The sequence below is a fragment of the Columba livia genome, chromosome 1 (assembly GCF_036013475.1).
Source record: "Columba livia isolate bColLiv1 breed racing homer chromosome 1, bColLiv1.pat.W.v2, whole genome shotgun sequence".
NCBI classification, from domain to species: Eukaryota; Metazoa; Chordata; class Aves; order Columbiformes; family Columbidae; genus Columba; species Columba livia.
The window spans coordinates 74102991-74120393 of record NC_088602.1 but is presented as its reverse complement, the minus strand read 5'-3'; the positions used below and the strand labels follow the sequence as shown (position 1 = coordinate 74120393).

The 17403-nt window shown below is 46.1% G+C and overlaps 2 protein-coding genes across 2 annotated transcripts; one reads left to right on the top strand and one right to left on the bottom strand.

Moving 5' to 3' along the window:
- Window positions 1–256: 256 nt before the first annotated feature.
- Window positions 257–6366, bottom strand: GTPBP8 (GTP binding protein 8 (putative)). Its single transcript, XM_065049945.1, has 7 exons — window positions 6024–6366; window positions 5493–5591; window positions 4854–4984; window positions 4170–4269; window positions 3630–3748; window positions 2325–2451; window positions 257–1684 (listed from the first exon to the last, which is right to left on the bottom strand). The coding sequence occupies exons 1-6, from the start codon at window positions 6315–6317 to the stop codon at window positions 2367–2369; spliced, it is 828 nt and encodes a 275-aa protein (XP_064906017.1). The 5' UTR covers window positions 6318–6366; the 3' UTR covers window positions 257–1684; window positions 2325–2366.
- A 4291-nt stretch (window positions 6367–10657) lies between these two features.
- Window positions 10658–15858, top strand: LOC135575272 (cell surface glycoprotein CD200 receptor 1-B-like). The gene is made up of 5 exons (XM_065049946.1): window positions 10658–10840; window positions 12633–12941; window positions 13691–13942; window positions 14716–14818; window positions 15617–15858. The coding sequence occupies exons 1-5, from the start codon at window positions 10792–10794 to the stop codon at window positions 15705–15707; spliced, it is 804 nt and encodes a 267-aa protein (XP_064906018.1). The 5' UTR covers window positions 10658–10791; the 3' UTR covers window positions 15708–15858.
- Window positions 15859–17403: the final 1545 nt, after the last annotated feature.

Below are 17403 nucleotides of genomic sequence, written 5' to 3'. Positions count from 1 at the left end.
TGCAGTGCAAACAATTTAAGACACAAAACCATTTAAAATTCAAATAATCTCTATTGCTTCAGTATGATGGCAGACCCACCATTGATTAATCAGTGGGGAAAAAGAAAGGGAGAGCTTTTGTGTTCGTGGCATGAAAAGGTGCAGTTCATCACTCAGCAACACAGCATATTGCTGAAGAACTTGTCAGGAAAGTCTGCTAGCATGTCAGACACCTGCTTGCACAAAGCATTTTTCCATGAAAGCACTTAAACCTAAGTTTTAATGTTGAAGTGAAGGAGAGGACGTGACTTTATTTACCAGCTTATCTATCACAAGAGTACTGATTCTTGCATGTAACAAACTGTGGTTTCTCTCCTGCAGATGGCTCAGCAAAATGCAAAAAATCATTCCAGTATTCGAAGCACTTGTGAATGAAGAGCTTTTGACCAACACAATCGAAAACTGAGATGTGTCCAGAGGTAAAGCTGGTTCTTCAGCATAAGACTGTATCTACTGTTTCTAGTACCGCTGTGAGAAAACATATGACCTGGCTGCATATGGCTTCCACTAAGGACACCTCAAGGCAACTATACACACCCACAATGGTCATGAGGTCCAATTCAGACTCTGCTGCCATTTCAAAGCACTTTTTAATACAAATGGATTTACCAGACATACTTAAGGCACTTAATTGGTTAATAAAAGATTTGCTATAGCACTAGTAAAGGGTTTTGTTCTGAAGACGGACGAAAACCAGAAGTGCACTTTTTTACATATACAAACTTATTTTCAGAGGCTCTTCAGTCATGGCTGAGGTCTTGAAAATGACAGCCTTGACAAGATTGATGCTTCTGGAAGATCCTGGTTTTAAGATACTAAGAAAAGATTATTCCTGAAGTGTTCACTTGCACCTGTTCCATCTGTCTAGATACTACTGCACTTCCCTCTAGGATCAAGCATCCCAGAGGCTGGCTTGCTCTGCAGCATTTTGGGATTAGAGGTAAACTATTAAGAGAATTACAGGCTTGATCTCTGCTAAGATGTGGAAGCTAGAGATCCTCATCTTCCCCTTGCATTCCCTCGTGCCCCCCGACTCGTTATGCTGTAAACAGATCTCAGCTCATGGCTAGTCTGAGAGTTACAAGAAATTCCACAATGGAACAAAACACTACAAATACCCCAGGATGGTTCACAAAAGACCTGCTTTTTCTTCCGGTTTAATACACTTGATGTAAATAAGTAACAACTGCATACCTGCATTTGGCAACGCTAAGACACAAGGACTGAGTGCCAGTTTGACAGAGGCACTTAGTAGCTTTAGTCTCAACTCTCTTGCAACAACTGCTGCTATTGATGGCAGTCCTTTTGTTTTTCCAATTCTGTGCCTTGTAACAAGCCAACTTCATTCGGGTGCTCTTAGCTGCTGTGGGACACAGTTCTGCCAGCTGCTACAGTGTCTCAAACGAGTACAGGACATCAGCTTATGCTTCAGCTGCCAGGGTAGAACAGATGCAGATAACAGACAGTGTGTCTCATCTCTGGCAATTGATCTCAGTGCAGCTGCAGAACTTCACATTGGATTTAAAGCAGAAGGTAGAAGCGGCACTGACTGATGACAGGTGTCAGTCTTTCGTTCCACTCTGATTCAAGCCAACAGCGATGAAAAAGTAGACCCCATTAAAGATGTGTTCTTTTGTTCATCCACCTGGAACAGGGACAACTCAGTGTACGCAAACGAGGCGTGCCGTCACACTGCACCCATTGAACACACCATGCAGAGGAGTTACAAAAGTAAAATATACAAGAAGTCCTGAACACACTTTCTCATGTGAGGTTTTGGCTATTTCCACTCTAGATGCCCCTAGAGGAGAAGGCAGGTTGCACAGGTGCTACTTTTTGGCCCCCACTACATAAGCTGAGACAGGTAAACCTCTTTCAACTTGGCAAGTACAGCTTGTCTAATGTTATGGCTATAGCTTTTTCTTTTCTAAACTAAACACCTTTTTATTAATTAGATTACTAGACTAGTATCCTAAATACAGCAAAGCTTAGGCTCTAGCTTTTTGAACATTTAGCTGAAGGGAGAGGAAATGCTGTATTAAAACTTAGCTTCTCTTTGCCTTTTTCTCTTTAGCACAATCATATAGGTTTTATAGAACAGTTTTGTAATAACCTGGATTCATTTCTAGTGCAAACTTCCTGAACTGATGAATTAAACAAAAAGAACAAAAAGCTTAGCCTTACAAATATTTATTTATTAAAAAAAATTATATTATTTTATTAAAAAATAAATTCTAGTATCTCAGGTTATTTGCAAGAAAAATCCAGACCTCTGGTTTTGGTACCTTTTGTTCTGGACGAGCCAAGCAGATCAGGAGCCAGTGTTTTCAGCTGGCCTCTACAGTAGGCAGGTTTCCAGTAACATGGGCTACAAAGCACCTTAGCAGGTGAACCCCCGAAAACTCCACAGAACTGTGGAAACAAAGGCGCAGATGTTCAGTGCCAGATGCTGCTCTGTCTTGGAGTAATACAAACAAACTCAGCCACTGACTGCATTAAATTACATTTCCCACAGTGCAGTACAATCTTGGTAGGAGTAAGCACTTCAGGTATGTAATCAAACAATGACATCTTCCTACTTTTAACACAACTTCAAAGGGAACAGCAAAGCATGCAGCACAGGGACTGCTGCCCCACTCGGAGAAAGGCCAAAGGATTAGTGTAGAGGGCAAGTGTAGAGTCTTGCATCTCAGTAGGAACAACCCCAGGTTCCAGTATAAGTTGGGGAATGACCTGTTAGAGAGCAGCGTAGGTAGGTGAAAGGGACTTGGGGGTCCTGGTGGACAGCAGGATGACCATGAGCCAGCACTGTGCCCTTCTGGCCAGGAAGGCCAATGGCATCCTGGGGTGGTCAGTAGATCGAGAGAGGTTCTCCTGCCCCTCTACTCTGCCCTGGTGAGAGCGCATCTGGAATATTGTGTCCAGTTTTGGGCCCCTCAGTTCCAGAGGACAGGGAACTGCTGGAAAGAGTCCAGTGCAGGGCAACAAAGATGATGAAGGGAGTGGAACATCTCCCTTATGAGGAAAGGCTGAGAGACGTGGGTCTCTCTAGCTTGGAGGAGACTGAGGGGTGACCTCATTAATGTTTACAAATATATAAAGGGTGAGTGTCGGGAGGATGGAGCCAGGCTCTTCTCGGTGACAACCAATGACAGGACAAGGGATAATGGGTAGAAACTGGAACACAGGAGGTTCCACTTAAATTTGAGAAGAAACTTGTTCTCAGTGAGGGTTCCAGAGCACTGGAACAGGCTGCCCAGAGGGGGTTGTGGAGTCTCCTTCTCTGGAGACATTCAAAACCCACCTGGACACATTCCTGTGTAACCTCATCTAGGTATTTCTGCTCCGGCAGGGGGAATGACTAGATGGTCTTGCAAGATCCCTTCCGACCCCTAACATTCTATAATTCTGTGACGACCAGCCTTGAAGACTGAACTCCACTTGCAGAGGAGGGGAAAGAAGGAAGCCCACCCTCCGTGCTTGGGGAACAGAGAGGTGCCACCTCTAGAGCAGACACACCTGTTTCAGGTGGTTTGCCCTATTGAAACCATCACCTGAAAGGAAAAGGCAGCAATGGAGAAGAGCTTTACCTGACCAGGAATAGCTGAGGAAAGCACCCCTGAGTTTTCTCTTTTATAAACTCTTGGATCTTCAGTACGTTGTTTAACAACAGTCCCCTGGAAGCTCGGTCAATTTTTGTTAACACCATCTGCATGGATCCAGAAAGGGAGCATTAAAAGAAGAAAAGAAAATTATTTTGCTGCTAGCCTGGAACATCTGTAAGTGTCCTGGTCCATCTTGCAAGGCATGCTGAAAGCTCTAGGTCATATCCAGGGGAAAAATGGTATAATACAGTTCACCAAAACACCTCTATAGCCTGCATAAGGAGCGAACCTTTTCAAGCTCCTCAAGCTGAGCACTGAAGAAAAAAAAAAGTCCTTTTACTAATCAAGCAAAAAATCCCTTAAATCCCACTCATCCCTCAACACACTTTAGGCCTCTTTTATTAACATTAAAGGCTGAGGTAGGAGTTACTACTTAGGACAGCTTGCATAAGCTCAGGTAGAGTGTATACACCTTTACAGATCATCTGTAGCTTATAAGCAACACAAAAACAAAGCATTACCTACCACATAAGGAATCCCAAACTCTTCCAGCATCTCTACGGCAATATGATCTGCTTTCTGGAGTCCTAGTACACCATCAGCTAACAGAAAAGTCCTCTTCAAGCTGCCGGAAACACAAGCAACACTAATCACCACCATTATTTCATGCCTGCTTTGCTACTTCCAAATTCTTAAGAAAAAGTAACACAGGATCTGGGGATAGAAGAGCCAAGAAAAGCCATGCAGGGGAGCTGAGGGTCAGCGTGGAGCAGCACCTCGGTCTCTTCTGCTGTTTTGATCTGTCTAACCATGAATGAATCATAGAATCATTTCAGTTGGAAGAGACCCTCAGGATCACCAAGTCCAACCATAACCTAACCTAACTCTAGCACTAAACCATGTCCCTAAGAACCTGGTCTAAATGCCTTTTAAACACCTCCAGGGATGGTGACGCCAGCACTTCCCTGGGCAGCCTGTTCCAGTGCCTGACAACCCTTTCTGGGAAGAATTTGTTCCTAATATCTAATCTAAACCTCCCCTGGCACAACTTGAGCAACACCACGCAGGTTCGCAGGGAAATTATGTCAGAACCAATCAATGCTACCATTGGAGGTAGCTACCTCTCCCGCACTGCTTCACCTCGTTACATGACACTGTATATAGGCATCTGGCTTTCACGACTCTTGGAGGTACAGTTGAGTCTCTTACTTGCGCCGTTCCTGCAGATAGGCCTCCACCATCTCTACAAAGTCTCGTGGGGCACGGTAGCCGTAGCCTGGCATATCCACCACAGTAAAGTACTTCCCTACTTTGAAGAAATTCATCTTCTTGGTGTGGCCCTGGGAAGAGGGTTTAAGTAAGATGAAGGAAGTGGTTTTAAAAAGTTGCTTTAAGCCATGGACTAGGAGATACCCTACAAAACATTTCTGCACCATACCCTCCCGCACTGTGAGAAGGCTGCCACAATGCTACTGTTGCTTTAAGTTGCCTAGTTTCCTATTCTTGTAGAAATCCTACATAGTTCTATCCTTAAAACAGACTAAAACTGGGTCTCTGTGCTTGGTTCTTCCCAAAGGGCTTTAGAGCAACATCTGCTCAGCTTGTATGGCTCTTCTATCTGGCATACGTGCCAACCCTGGCTGAAGAGCTAAGTTGGGCTCTTTCCACCTTGTCCTTTGCTAGAGCAAGGGCTGCGCCAGCCGTGAGCTGGTGGCCACCATGGCTGGGACACTCTCCTGCCGCTTCAAGTTGCCCAAGAGCTTGTTTCCTCCTGCCTTTCTCAGCCCTGTCCTCTGGGCTGGCAAAAGCTTCTGATCACGAGGGAGGGAAGTTAAAAATGTCACTTACTGGAGTTTTTGACACTCTGACCTCCACTTCTGGAGACAGTGAAAACAAGGCCCGGATTAAAGACGATTTCCCCACATTGCTTCGGCCGATGAAGCACACCTGCAATAGGAGAGGCAGAGAGAGTATTTAGTATTTCTACACCTGTCCACTTCTCCTCCTACAACGTGTCTGGGCAGGTGGTGCCCCCTCCAGCTGCAGTCAGTCCTGGCCACCTGTCAGCCTTTAGTGCCAACGCCTGGGGACGGCGATGTCATGTGCTGCTGTCCCGGGCACACCAAACTGCCGAGTTGTACAACGCATGGAGCAACAACAAATACAAGATTAAAAACAAATTAAAATAAAATAAGGCAACAATGAATGCATCATGCACTGTGCGGCGCTCAGGCACCGCCGCCCCCCCGAGCTGCACAAGCACACCCGCTCATCCCCGCAGGCTCAGGCCGGCGGAAGCCGCGGTCCCCGCACGGCCTCCAGCGGAAGGGCACGGAGCGGGCGAGCGGCGGGGAGGCGCGGGGGCCGGGCTGACCTGACCTCGGGCAGGGCGGGCGGCGGGGCATGGTCCATGCGGACGGCGGAGCTCACATAGTCGATGGCGTGGCCGCGGCGGGACCTGAAGAGCGCCTCGGCGCGCTGCAAAGCGCCCAGGCCGGGCTGGAAGAGGCGGAACGGCGCCGTGTCGGTGCCGGGAGCCAGGTAGCGCTCCAGCTTCTGCAGCGGGAACACGATGCCGGTGCGGCGGTTCCGCTCCAGACGCAGCACCTGGGACAGGGCGGCCAGCGGCGGCGGGGACCGTCCCGCCGCGCCCCCCGCCCGCGGCAGCAGCATCCCGGCGGCACAGCAGGCCCGGCCCGGCCCGGCCCCGGAAGGCGGCGGACGCGGGGCGGAGCTGCGTCTTGCCAGGGTCCGGTGCTGCGGGGAAGCCGTTCGTCTCCTTCGGACCCCGGGAGAGCAGCGTGTGTCTCGGAGCTGCGGCGATGAGGAACGATTCGTACAGGCGCAGGCAGAGACACACAGGCACGGAGCTCTTGTTAGCAGCGAGAGCAGAGCCAGGCTGAGGCTGAGGCCCTCTTTATTGACAGTTCTCAATTTGTAGGTTTACAGATATGGGCCTGGACCAAGAGGTTAGACAGGATGTTTTCTTCAAAAGATGTTATTCCAAACACGCCACACTCGTGACTGTTTTCAGCCACGTTCCCGTGCATATCTTGTGCATGGCGTTCCGACCCACTCATTCACACACCCAGGCCCAACAGTCACATATGATACATATGCGGGCACTTTTCTAGCCTGAGATATCATTCTCACTGGCCCGGGCTATCACTCCTTACACTCATGAAAAACATACTTCTTTATAACCTTTCCCAAGGCCCTTTGGCTGGAGCTGCACGTCCTGCCATTCCCACACCAAACCTCATCTCTTTTTGTGTCGTTCTTGCTCATCTTGTGTTCTTCACAGACTCGAACCAAAGCCCGGAACCTCGGTGAACTGCGAAGTGCTCTGCAGGCTGAAGTGTGGCCACGAAACAGAGCAAAGCAGCAACATCCTTCAGCACACTCGGTCTCTCCACTGCAATAGTTGGTTTTCCAAGAGCTGTTTGATGTTAGACCTTACATGCCAGCAGGCCTGAGCATCCTGGGGAAAAGTTGCCATTCCTGTGAGACAGGGACCCATTTATCTTCTGCAGTCACAGTCCCCTGTTTAAAGCTCAGTAAGTCTGGGCAGTTTAATTATTACAAGGAATATATTTAAGATCAGGAAGGACCATTAGAAGATAGAACAGGTTATACCATGCTTCACTTGTGTTCAGCGCAGTTACAAAGCTATAGGGAGGGAACTTATATCCCCCCTCAGTCCAGAGGAAGGTCACAAAAGTGGTCTGAGGACTGGAACATCTCTCCTATGAGAACAGGCTGAGAGAGTTGAGGCTGTTCAGCCTGGAGAAGAGAAAGGAGACTACCGTGGCCTTTCAGTACTTAAAAGGAGCCTGTGAGAAAGATGGGGACAGACTTTTTAGCAGGGCCTGTTGTGGTAGGACAAGAGGTAATGGTTTTAAACTAAAGGGGGGAGATTCAGGCTGGACGTGAGGAGGAAATTTTGTACAATGAGGGTGGTGAAACACTGGCCCAGGTTGCCCAGAGAGGTGGGAGATGCCCCATCCCTGGAGACATTCCAGGCCAGGCTGGACGGGGCTCTGAGCAACATGATCTAGTTGAAGATGCCCACTCTTCTATGATAAGAAAAGGCCAGCCAGCAGCCTACATGTTTCCCAGAGATACCTTCAGATCTTTTGTAATAAGACAAGATTCTACTGAAATGCACAAGCTTCTTCTCAAATTTATGATCAGTGAAAGCAGCTACTGGTGAGAGTAGATATAAACCTAGGTATAAACCTAGGGAAAAAAACATGCATTCTACCTTAGTCCTGTAATTAAGTTCTCTTAAAATCTGTTATGTTTCACAGCAAGACAGAGCTCTAAAGTGCATAGCTCAAGACAGACGACAATCACTGGCTGCTAGGTGCATACTTTGAAGAGTTCTCCCAAATACATTTACAAATGACCGTTATTTGGTTCCAAACGAGTTTGAAGCCTACAGAGCAGGTCTCTTTCCTGTCACTTCCAGTAGTGCAAATAAGCATAGGTAGATACAGAGAGAAAAACAAAACAACAGGAAAAAACATTTCAATAATTACTGCAGGAACACTGTGTGGTTGGTTTGTTTGTTTTTGTGGGTTTGGTTTTTTTTTTGGAGGGGAGAGGGGGCACAATGCAGCAACCTAATTTAATTGAAACCTGTGGTGAATGTAGTAGCAGGAAATCCACACTGGCCAGTCATGATGCTCATAATCACTCCAGAAGGCAGATTTCCACATTTCTATGCCAGTGACAGGCAAAACAGAGCAAGTGCACTTAGTTGTCTTTGCCTCAGCATCTCACACAGCTCACTGCTGCTGGCAGCAGACTTGCCTGCTTGAAATTACCCTACAGCAGTTACCTTTACCAAGCACATGCTCTCCAGCACATTACTCCCAGGACAGATGGCCAGAGACAGGAGAATGGCTAGGAAAACTAAGGTAGCTAATGGGAAATTACACAAAGGAAACAGGACATCATGCAGTTGTTTGTGGTACTCCATGGCTTCAAGTAAAACAGGGTGTCAAAACACAGAAATCTTCTGAGCTGAGGAGTAAACAATCTCACACTGAGGGACACTTAAAAGAAGCCCCAGGGCTGTGCCAGAGGCGGATGGAGAGTGACCACATCCAGCATCTCAGTTGTTGGATGAGCTGCCAGGGGCACAACAGCTGTGCTCTTGCCTCAGTGTTACCGTGCTGTCTGGCTCCATCTCTAGTGTCAGACTGAGAGTTTGGGCTGCCAAAAATAAAAAATGCCCATCAACCCCCCCCTTGCCAAATTGCCCGTATACAACCTTTCCATTCTTCACAGTCGTGCGGTAAGTTGCTGTGCTGTGGCCAGATTGTAATCCAAATACTCAAAAACCAAAAGGCTACCTAAAGAAATACAAACATAATTTTGAGACATCATCTTCACTGTCAGACAGCAAGCAGAATCTCTAGCAAAGAAAAACCCCAAACCCAGAAACATTTGGCCTCACCCCAAAGATAACTGGACTAGGTTGCATCACATGCTGTAGGGAATTTTTCCTTCCCATTTGTCAGGAGTTTTCCTGTCTTAGTTTCTAAAAGGACCCTAGGTCCTTCCATGTGCCTGGGTGCATTGCTCCCAAGTAAATCCCAAGTGATTAGGACCCTGGAAGCTTCTGATTTTCATGATTTGGACCATTACTTTTTGCTGCATCTGCCATTTAGTGCTGAACCACACCACCCACAGATTTTACGTCTGAAACTGGTAGGTCTTGCACTGCAGCGGTCTAAACGTGATCTTTGCATCTTGGACCTGCCTCTAAACATGAGAAATCGTTTTTGCACTTAACCACCAAACCACACAGCACTCGGGCAGAAGCTGCATTGATCAAGATGCACATAGCTGTCTGAAATTGTTCGGCAAAGTGACTTTCTGAAAGTGTAACTGCAGCAAAAACAGCCAGCAGAGATGTAGATTTCATTGTATTGTTGCTGTTGGCTTTTCTGAATATAAGAACTGTGAATACAGCTTGCCCAGCTTTCTTTTTGAACTTACCCAGCTTTTCCTTTGAGTCACTAATAGGTGCTATGCCCCTTCTCAGTTAAATGACACCCACTATTTGGGCGTGGGAGGGGAGACATGGTTGCCTGCGTGCCAGTGATTCCCTCCATTCATGGATGCCTTGCATCTATTTGACCACAGAACTGAAGCCCTTCCAGGCACATTTTAGCACAGCTCTGGAGATACACGAGTCTGCTGAGACAGAAGTTGTGCGGGGAGAGTTCTGTTCTTAGAACAGCCAAATAGTCACCAACTCATTTCAGCTTGGTGGCTTCAAAGTTTGGGGAGGCTAACGTTTTTCTGACAAAATTAAGTTCAGCGCCTTAATTTTCAGGGAGGTTCATCTTGTACCTAGGGAAGCTGTCTTTGCTGATGTAAGACAGCAGTCTTCATCATGTTGGAAGATGGACAGTAGCGTCTTGGGGAAACATCTTTAAGGAACTTGTAAAAATTAAGGGACTCTTCTGGCTCTAAACAAAATCCCACAGCTCACCACTGAAATGACCTTCAGGGTTCACTTGAGCATGTGTACAGTACCAGAACAGCTGAAAAATAAACAAAACAGTGGTGCAAAACCAGGCAATCTTGGCCTGCCTGTAGATGTATTTTTATCAGAGAAAACGAGCCGCAGTATAGATGTACAATGTACCCACTTACCTTCCCTCCTTGCAGGGGAGAAGTGATTGCCAGTGCCTTTTAGAGTAAAGGTCTCAGGCTGTTAGGTTTGTGGGGAAGAGGAGGAATTTAAGAGATTTTTTGGAATATGCTGAGCGTCCTTTAAGTGGTAAGCTAAGAATACCCTTCCCCCAATTCCCAGTAAGAACCAGACATAAAAAAATCACACTGCCTAGACTTTGTGCAAGTTCTCCTACAGAGTTTGTCTTCCCACAGTGACACTATAAAGAAGGCCAATGGTCAGAAAACAAATACAAATACAATTTCCTCTTTGTTGACCAATTGTCAGTACAGGAAACTTCGTGCTAGGACGAAGAACCATCTGTTCTGAACAGTGACTCTGGCTGCTGAGGATCCCTGCCAGGGGCTGATGGGGAGCTCACAACCAGCTGGATAGTGCAAGAAACCCACATCACCCACAAACGCAAGAGCTGCTTTGAAAGCTGTCAGGAAGACAATGCACGCAATTGTTCTGCTCAGCATCACCGCAGTCTCAGGAGTTACAGGTACTTCTGATGGTACTTGGGTACCAACTCTCTGCTCAGGGCAGAGGAGGAAATGGCAATGTATCACAATTATGTTTACTCAGTTCTTTGGGAAAGAAAATATCCTGGGGGAGGGGTCTTCACAAATTGCTGAAGGGACTTTTTTGATAGAAAAATCAATAACCTGCAAATCAAACCATTTCTAGCTGCAACTAGATCTTTTCAGTTGTCAACCAGTAAGATGTTGAACTTGGGCTTTTCAACGATTTGATGAAAACTGGTAATGATTTTCTTGCAGTATAATATTTTTAATGATATTTAACAGATTTTTTAAAAACATTTGATTGGAGTTTTCTGATTAGTCTGAGCACCCTATCGAGCTTTACTCTTAGATATCAGTGAGTTGTCCTGACGAAGTATACTGGGATTCTATGAAACCAGGTTCAGATGAAAATTTTAATAAGACTTAACAGAAAGGTTTTTTCCCATTTCCAAACTCAGTGAAATACTTAGAAAAGCTGATTTCAAAAATGTGGCATCTGAGAATGTGGCTATAGCCCTTCTCCTCCCTACCCTACATTAATTATGCAAATTCTTATTTGTTTTTCTTGTTTGTTTTTGTTAGGACAGGTAAAGCAGGTCACAAGGCAACCTTGAGTTTGTCAGGGATCTCTGCATCTAACAGCAAACAGGAATGTGTTTTCTTTCAAGTTAAATGTCATGCTCCTCTACTATTTCATCTGTCACGACTCTAATAATGGAAATTGGTTCATGTAAGTTTTGGAGTGGCAGGGCACAAATCGCCAACTGTGCTTCACCCAATTATGAGGGCTGCTTATATCCAGCACAAAATTGGGGTGAATGTCTTCAAACATTCATTTTTCTGCTGTACTGGGCAGTGATGTTGAGGGAAAAGCATCCCAAGGGATCTCCCCATACAGATGGGTTATGCAGCTCATTCAGATCTGCTTCCCAGTCATGTTATTTATCCACTGCCTGAGGGAGAGGACCTTATGGAGGGAGACAGTGAAAACAAGGACCAGTATATGTGGACATAGCCATGAATTTGGATACTAATTCCCACCTAAGAACAGAGACACAGCTCTTGGGCTGACACAGACGGGGCCTTACCCTGGTGTGTCACAGGGCAGGCATTTCCCGGTGAAGCACAGACCAGAACTCCAAGGCTATGAGTGACATCTCTGGGCCCTTTCTTACGTGTCTTTGTCTCTCACTGCAGAGACAAAAGGCAAAAACCTTTCCTCCTACACAAAGCTCCACCACTGTTATTTACGTTGTGGTCATGTCTGAGAGGCGTAGACAAGGCCTTTGCGCACAGTGTTGGGTTTTGAGTGAATGCAGAAGGAAAAGTTGTCTACTTCACTGGTAGAAACAGCTCCAGAGAAAAGTCATTATCATGTGCCTAAATGCAACAGCCAAATTTCTGTCATTTCAGCCTGTAAACCCACTGGAGGATTTGCAAACAGAAACACCCTATTCAGATACTGAACTGCTTAAGGCAATAGGCAAGGATGGGGTCTTCCTTCAGTATTTGTCTTATCCACTAAGATGAGCCCCAGCGGGAAATTTGTTGATAATATTGAGAGGGCAGGCTGCGAGAGGCCACTGACTCCTTTATGTACAGCTCTAATACAAGGTGACTGACAATTTACAGGTCAGCATAGACAGGGCCTTGCCCTGGCATTTAACAATGCAGACATTTCTTGGTGAAGCACAGACCAGAACTCCGAGGCTGTGAGTGACATCCCTGGGCACTTTCTCACATGTCCTTCTCTCTTTTTCTCGCCTTCAGGTAACAGCAGAGTGTCAGCGACAGTAGGTAACAGCTCTGTGCTCGTCTGCTCTCTCAAATCAAATACAACCCTGGTAAAATGGAAAATAAGTCCCAAGACTGGAGGCTCCTGCACCTTAGGATACAGGGCTGATCAGAACAAGACAGACAGAACAAACTGCAGTGACAGCGTGAACTGGAAATTCAGACCAGATCGGGATCCTGCCCTGGAGATACAGCAAGTGGGAATAGTCCATGAGGGAAATTACACCTGCGAAGTAGTAGCAACAGAAGGGAATTTCCACAAAACGTACCACCTGACCGTGCTGGGTAAGGGACGCCTTCCTCATTTTACAGTTCTCCAAAGGACCGCGTCTGGGCCTGGACGTACAAAGCTCCTGTCCCCATACACTGGGGGAAGCATGCAGTAACAAGAGGAGCTTTCTTGCTGGGATAAACTGTCATGCATTTCATTGATTCTAGCTCTGTGTCTCCCTCCCCCTTATTTCCCAAAACTCTTCTCCCTTCTCCTACCCTCTTTTCCACCGCCTAGTCAGAAATGACAGGTGTGAAGCAATTTCCAATATGCTAATAAAGGATTCTGCATACGCATCCCATTTTCCTGTACAATCAGTCAATAATACACTAAGAGAATGAAAGCATGTGAAAGTGACACTTTCAAGTGCTGAGATACCTTATCAAACAGGCTGTCCTTATTTAGACAGTAAGAATGGACCCATTTCAAATACATTTTAAAGCACGTGTACAATGACTGCTTAGGACAAAAGTCTAATTCAGCCCTGCATTTGGGATAATTCCCTACCACAATGTCTAGGGGTACCTCTTCTACTGGTATATGGCCGTGGTAACTCACCCGAATGGGGAAGAGTTGTCCAAAAGGAAAAAAAGAGGCACACTCTTTGTCTTTTGCAACTTTGGCCCATGTCGCTGTAATGGGATGCTGTCTCCCACTTTACCCTCTTGTTTTCACTGTGTTAATTCTAGGTGGAGAACAAGAACATTCTATCCCATCTGTGGCAAACTAACTCCATGTATCTCCCCTTCCTGTCACTTTGCAGTCCCTCCCAGGCTGATCCTGCACTGTGATGACCACGGGAACCCCGTGTGCGAGGCAGAGGCAGGGAAGCCGCCTGCTCAGATCTCGTGGGACCTAGAGAGCAACTCCACCCCCAGGGAAGAAGTCCACGATGACGGGACAGTGACTGTTGTCAGCACGTTCACAGCACATGGCACCAATGTGACTAATACGATCTGCATTGTGTCCCACCCGACTGGGAACCAGAGCAAGTCCATAGCCTGTCGTCCCTCAAGTAAGCTTCCATTTGTGCATTCAAACCCCTGCTTAGCCCTCTGTTCATGCACTAAGAAAAACATCAGTGGCAATGGCATGATTGCAGGAGGAACTGTGCATCTGAGCTGAAGTTTCCAATGAGAAGTTTGTCAGGAGAGGGAAGGACAAACAAAAGTGCTCTCAGAACTGTAAAGTTCTAGGAAAGGCGGTGGATGTAGTGGCCTTACCTTCCACAGATAGGGCTAAACGAAAGGTCATGACACACAAAGATGTCAATGGTGTTGTCATCCAGATCTGTGTATTATAATCCACTCATACCGTTGTGCCTTGCTAATTGTTGGGTTACACGTAGATTGTGACAGGAAGATTGAAAGCCAACTTACAGCTTCCAAAGGCTGGCTAGTGGGTGAAGGCTTTAGGTGGTGAAGTTGAAGACATCAGTGGTAAGTTTGGTACAATCATATGCGCCTCACTGAAGTAGTTGGTTGGAAGAGAATCAGAGCTGAAATTTGCTGGGATGCACTTGCAAGTCCTGCAGCTGGACTATGAGAAGTGGTGCAGAGGAGCATCTAATTAGTGCCCATACTGCAAAAGACACAGCTCTTCCATCCAGGGCAGGGGGGTCATTTTTATTCCCAGTTCTGTGCCTGATGCTATATTCCAGCTACCTTAGTTCATCCTTCAAAGTACAGCACGAAGAGAATATTGTCTAGAAGATGCCATCCTGACAGAGGCACAGGGTAAACAAGCAGTCTGTGTGATGTACCTAAAAGAGCAACTGTTTCTCTTTAGAAAACAGTGCATGGGTTCTTCACTGTGTCATCAGCCTTGCCAGCGTCCTGAGCCTCCTCTTCCTGCTTGCAGTTTTTCACCTCTACACCTTCTGTGATAGCAGGTATGTATGGGACGTGACACACACAAACCCCCTTGGCCAGTCCTGGGGAAGTTTAAAAGGGCTTCTGGTACTGTTTCATGTCATGGGCAGTCACCTCAGGCCATCACAAACACGCCAGTTCAGCACATGTTCATGAAGGTTTGTCTGAGGTCTGTAAGACCACAGCTGGGGCAGAGGGGGAGGGACTCCATACATGTGCGTTAGGGACCTTCTTCCTGCTGTCATACCATTTTCACAAGCAAAAATACAAAGGCCATGGTCAGTTTTTCCACTCAATTGAGGGATCTGAACAAAGATTACCAGGCTATGAAGATTAAAGAGGCAGCCTAATGTCTTTCTGACGTTGGAGCCAGACCTTTGGTCCTTTTTGTCCTACTCAAAGGAAGCCAGGGATGGCAGGACAAATGTAGACATGCAGGTCTGCTGTCGTAGCTGCTCAGGAGTTCTGGCAGCAATCTCACAACTTGGCCGATGACTCTATCTGAGCTATCCTCTCTGTCACAAGGTGAAATTGCTGCCCAGAGTTCCAGCACCAACACTGCAAAGGCAGAACTAACGACTGTGTTCAAGTCACTTGAGCTCTACCGCTTTGCCAGGGCTCTTGGCAGGCTGAGTTTGGTGCTGGCTGGAGCATGGCCAGCTCTGGTCATGCTCATGTGAAGTTGCAGACACAAAGCCATATGTTCTTTTGTCTCTCCACAAAATGAAAGAATACTGTTCTTACATTTCTAGAGCCCAAAATGGCCTCCCCAAAACAGCCTCATCTCACACTTACAATATTGGTATCTTTTTTCCTAGGACAATGAGAAACCAGTACAATCCAAGGCATCTTCCACCTGCAGAGTTCTCTGGGCCTATTTCCAACTCAGCACCTGAGCAGAGGAACTGAGAGGACCTCCCACTATGCCTTGGTCAGCAATGAGACATGCAGCAGGGACACACCACTACCAAAGGGTTGAGGAGAAAGAAGCAAACATCTGCAATGCAGTGGGTGTAACTGTGCAGAAACACAGCATACAGGGCAGACCCCACCTGATCCTTGTCAGCTCTGCCTTCTATCATCTCTCTAGTGCAACTATAGATGCCATTATCACTCATGCAAGTGTCAATATTTTTTATAAAACCAAATCTAACATATGCAATAGGAAAATAATTAATGTTGTGTAAAACAAGGTCACTGCATTTAAAATACATTGTATCCTAATGTTTAAGTAACATGTCTTATAGGATAAAATAAATCAGAATAAATTTTCTTGCATACTACTGAGTAGCAGCCTTCCCAGGATGATCTCACAGGACTGGGGTGGAATTCGAGCAACTCTCATTTTCACTAGAAGAATTTTGAAGTGTTCCACCTAACAGCTACAAAAAAAAGGGAGAGAGAAAATGTTTGAGCTTGAGCAGCTCTTGCTACATGAAGCATAGAAATTATTACAGTCCTGAGATCTAAGCCTCACACTCGTTTACCTCTCTGCATAGAGACCTGCAGCCCACGGAACACAGCTCTCTAATATTAATTTCCTTAAACACTTCTTACTGGTCCTATCACAAAGGAACCCTTGAGTTTAATCTTCCAGTGACATAGCTGTGCCTCCTTGCCATTGCTTAACTTCTATTCTGAATAGACATGACTAGAGTTGAATATACTATGCACCCAAAATTTCCAAGAGACCACACTTATTTCAGACTCACCTCACTCCTCCATGACCCGCAGGAATCCGCATCTCATCATTGTTACTGCACAGAAGATTCTATTTAAAACTGTAATACATCTAGAGACCTTTTCCACTTGCTACATTCATCCAATCTGCTAAATCTCTGCAACGGCATGTTAATTATGAGACATGAGCTGTCAGCTAGCGTAAGGGCAGAAGTGGGAAGGTACTGCAAGGTACTGCAGAAGCATCTTTGCTGGGCATGCTGCCCTGTGTTTGTGCATTTCTCATGCCCAGCTTAAAGAGCTATGGGTTAGGCCTTTCTATATTCTTCTCAACCCTTCCAATCCTAGACTAAGCCTTTAAAAATTTATTTTAAAATTTCTTTTTATTTCCATTAGCTATTCAAGCATTTATTTAATTTTTTGGGTATCAGTTACAGAGGTATCTAGCTCTCAGCCGACAAGCTGGGCTTAGAGTTGGGGCATCAGTGTGTTACAGGGAAGATAAAACACAGAAGCCAAGGTACTAAACTCGTCTGAACATTGGAGTCTCTTTGGGGGGGGAGGTGAGAAGTGGGGCAAGTGTGCACAAACCTTGGAGGGTATCAATGCATCTCAGCCAGATTTATTAGCTTTGTTGCAGGATAAGGCAATTGCCCAGATCCCCAGGCCAAAAGAACACCTGCATAAGGCTGACTTTGACAGCATTGCAAGTGTGGGGATGAGAAGAGGGTAGAAAACAGGGAACTCCGTGGCTTCCATGAAGCCAGAACAGTATTCTGATCTTGTTGCTCATTCACTGCTTCTACCCATGACTGACCACATCTCAAGCTTTGTGAGCCTCATTTCACTTCTGAACCAGCTACTGAAAGAGCCAGAGCCAAAACCTCACCTAAACTTCAGTAATAAAAAAAGTCAGGCTTTTCAG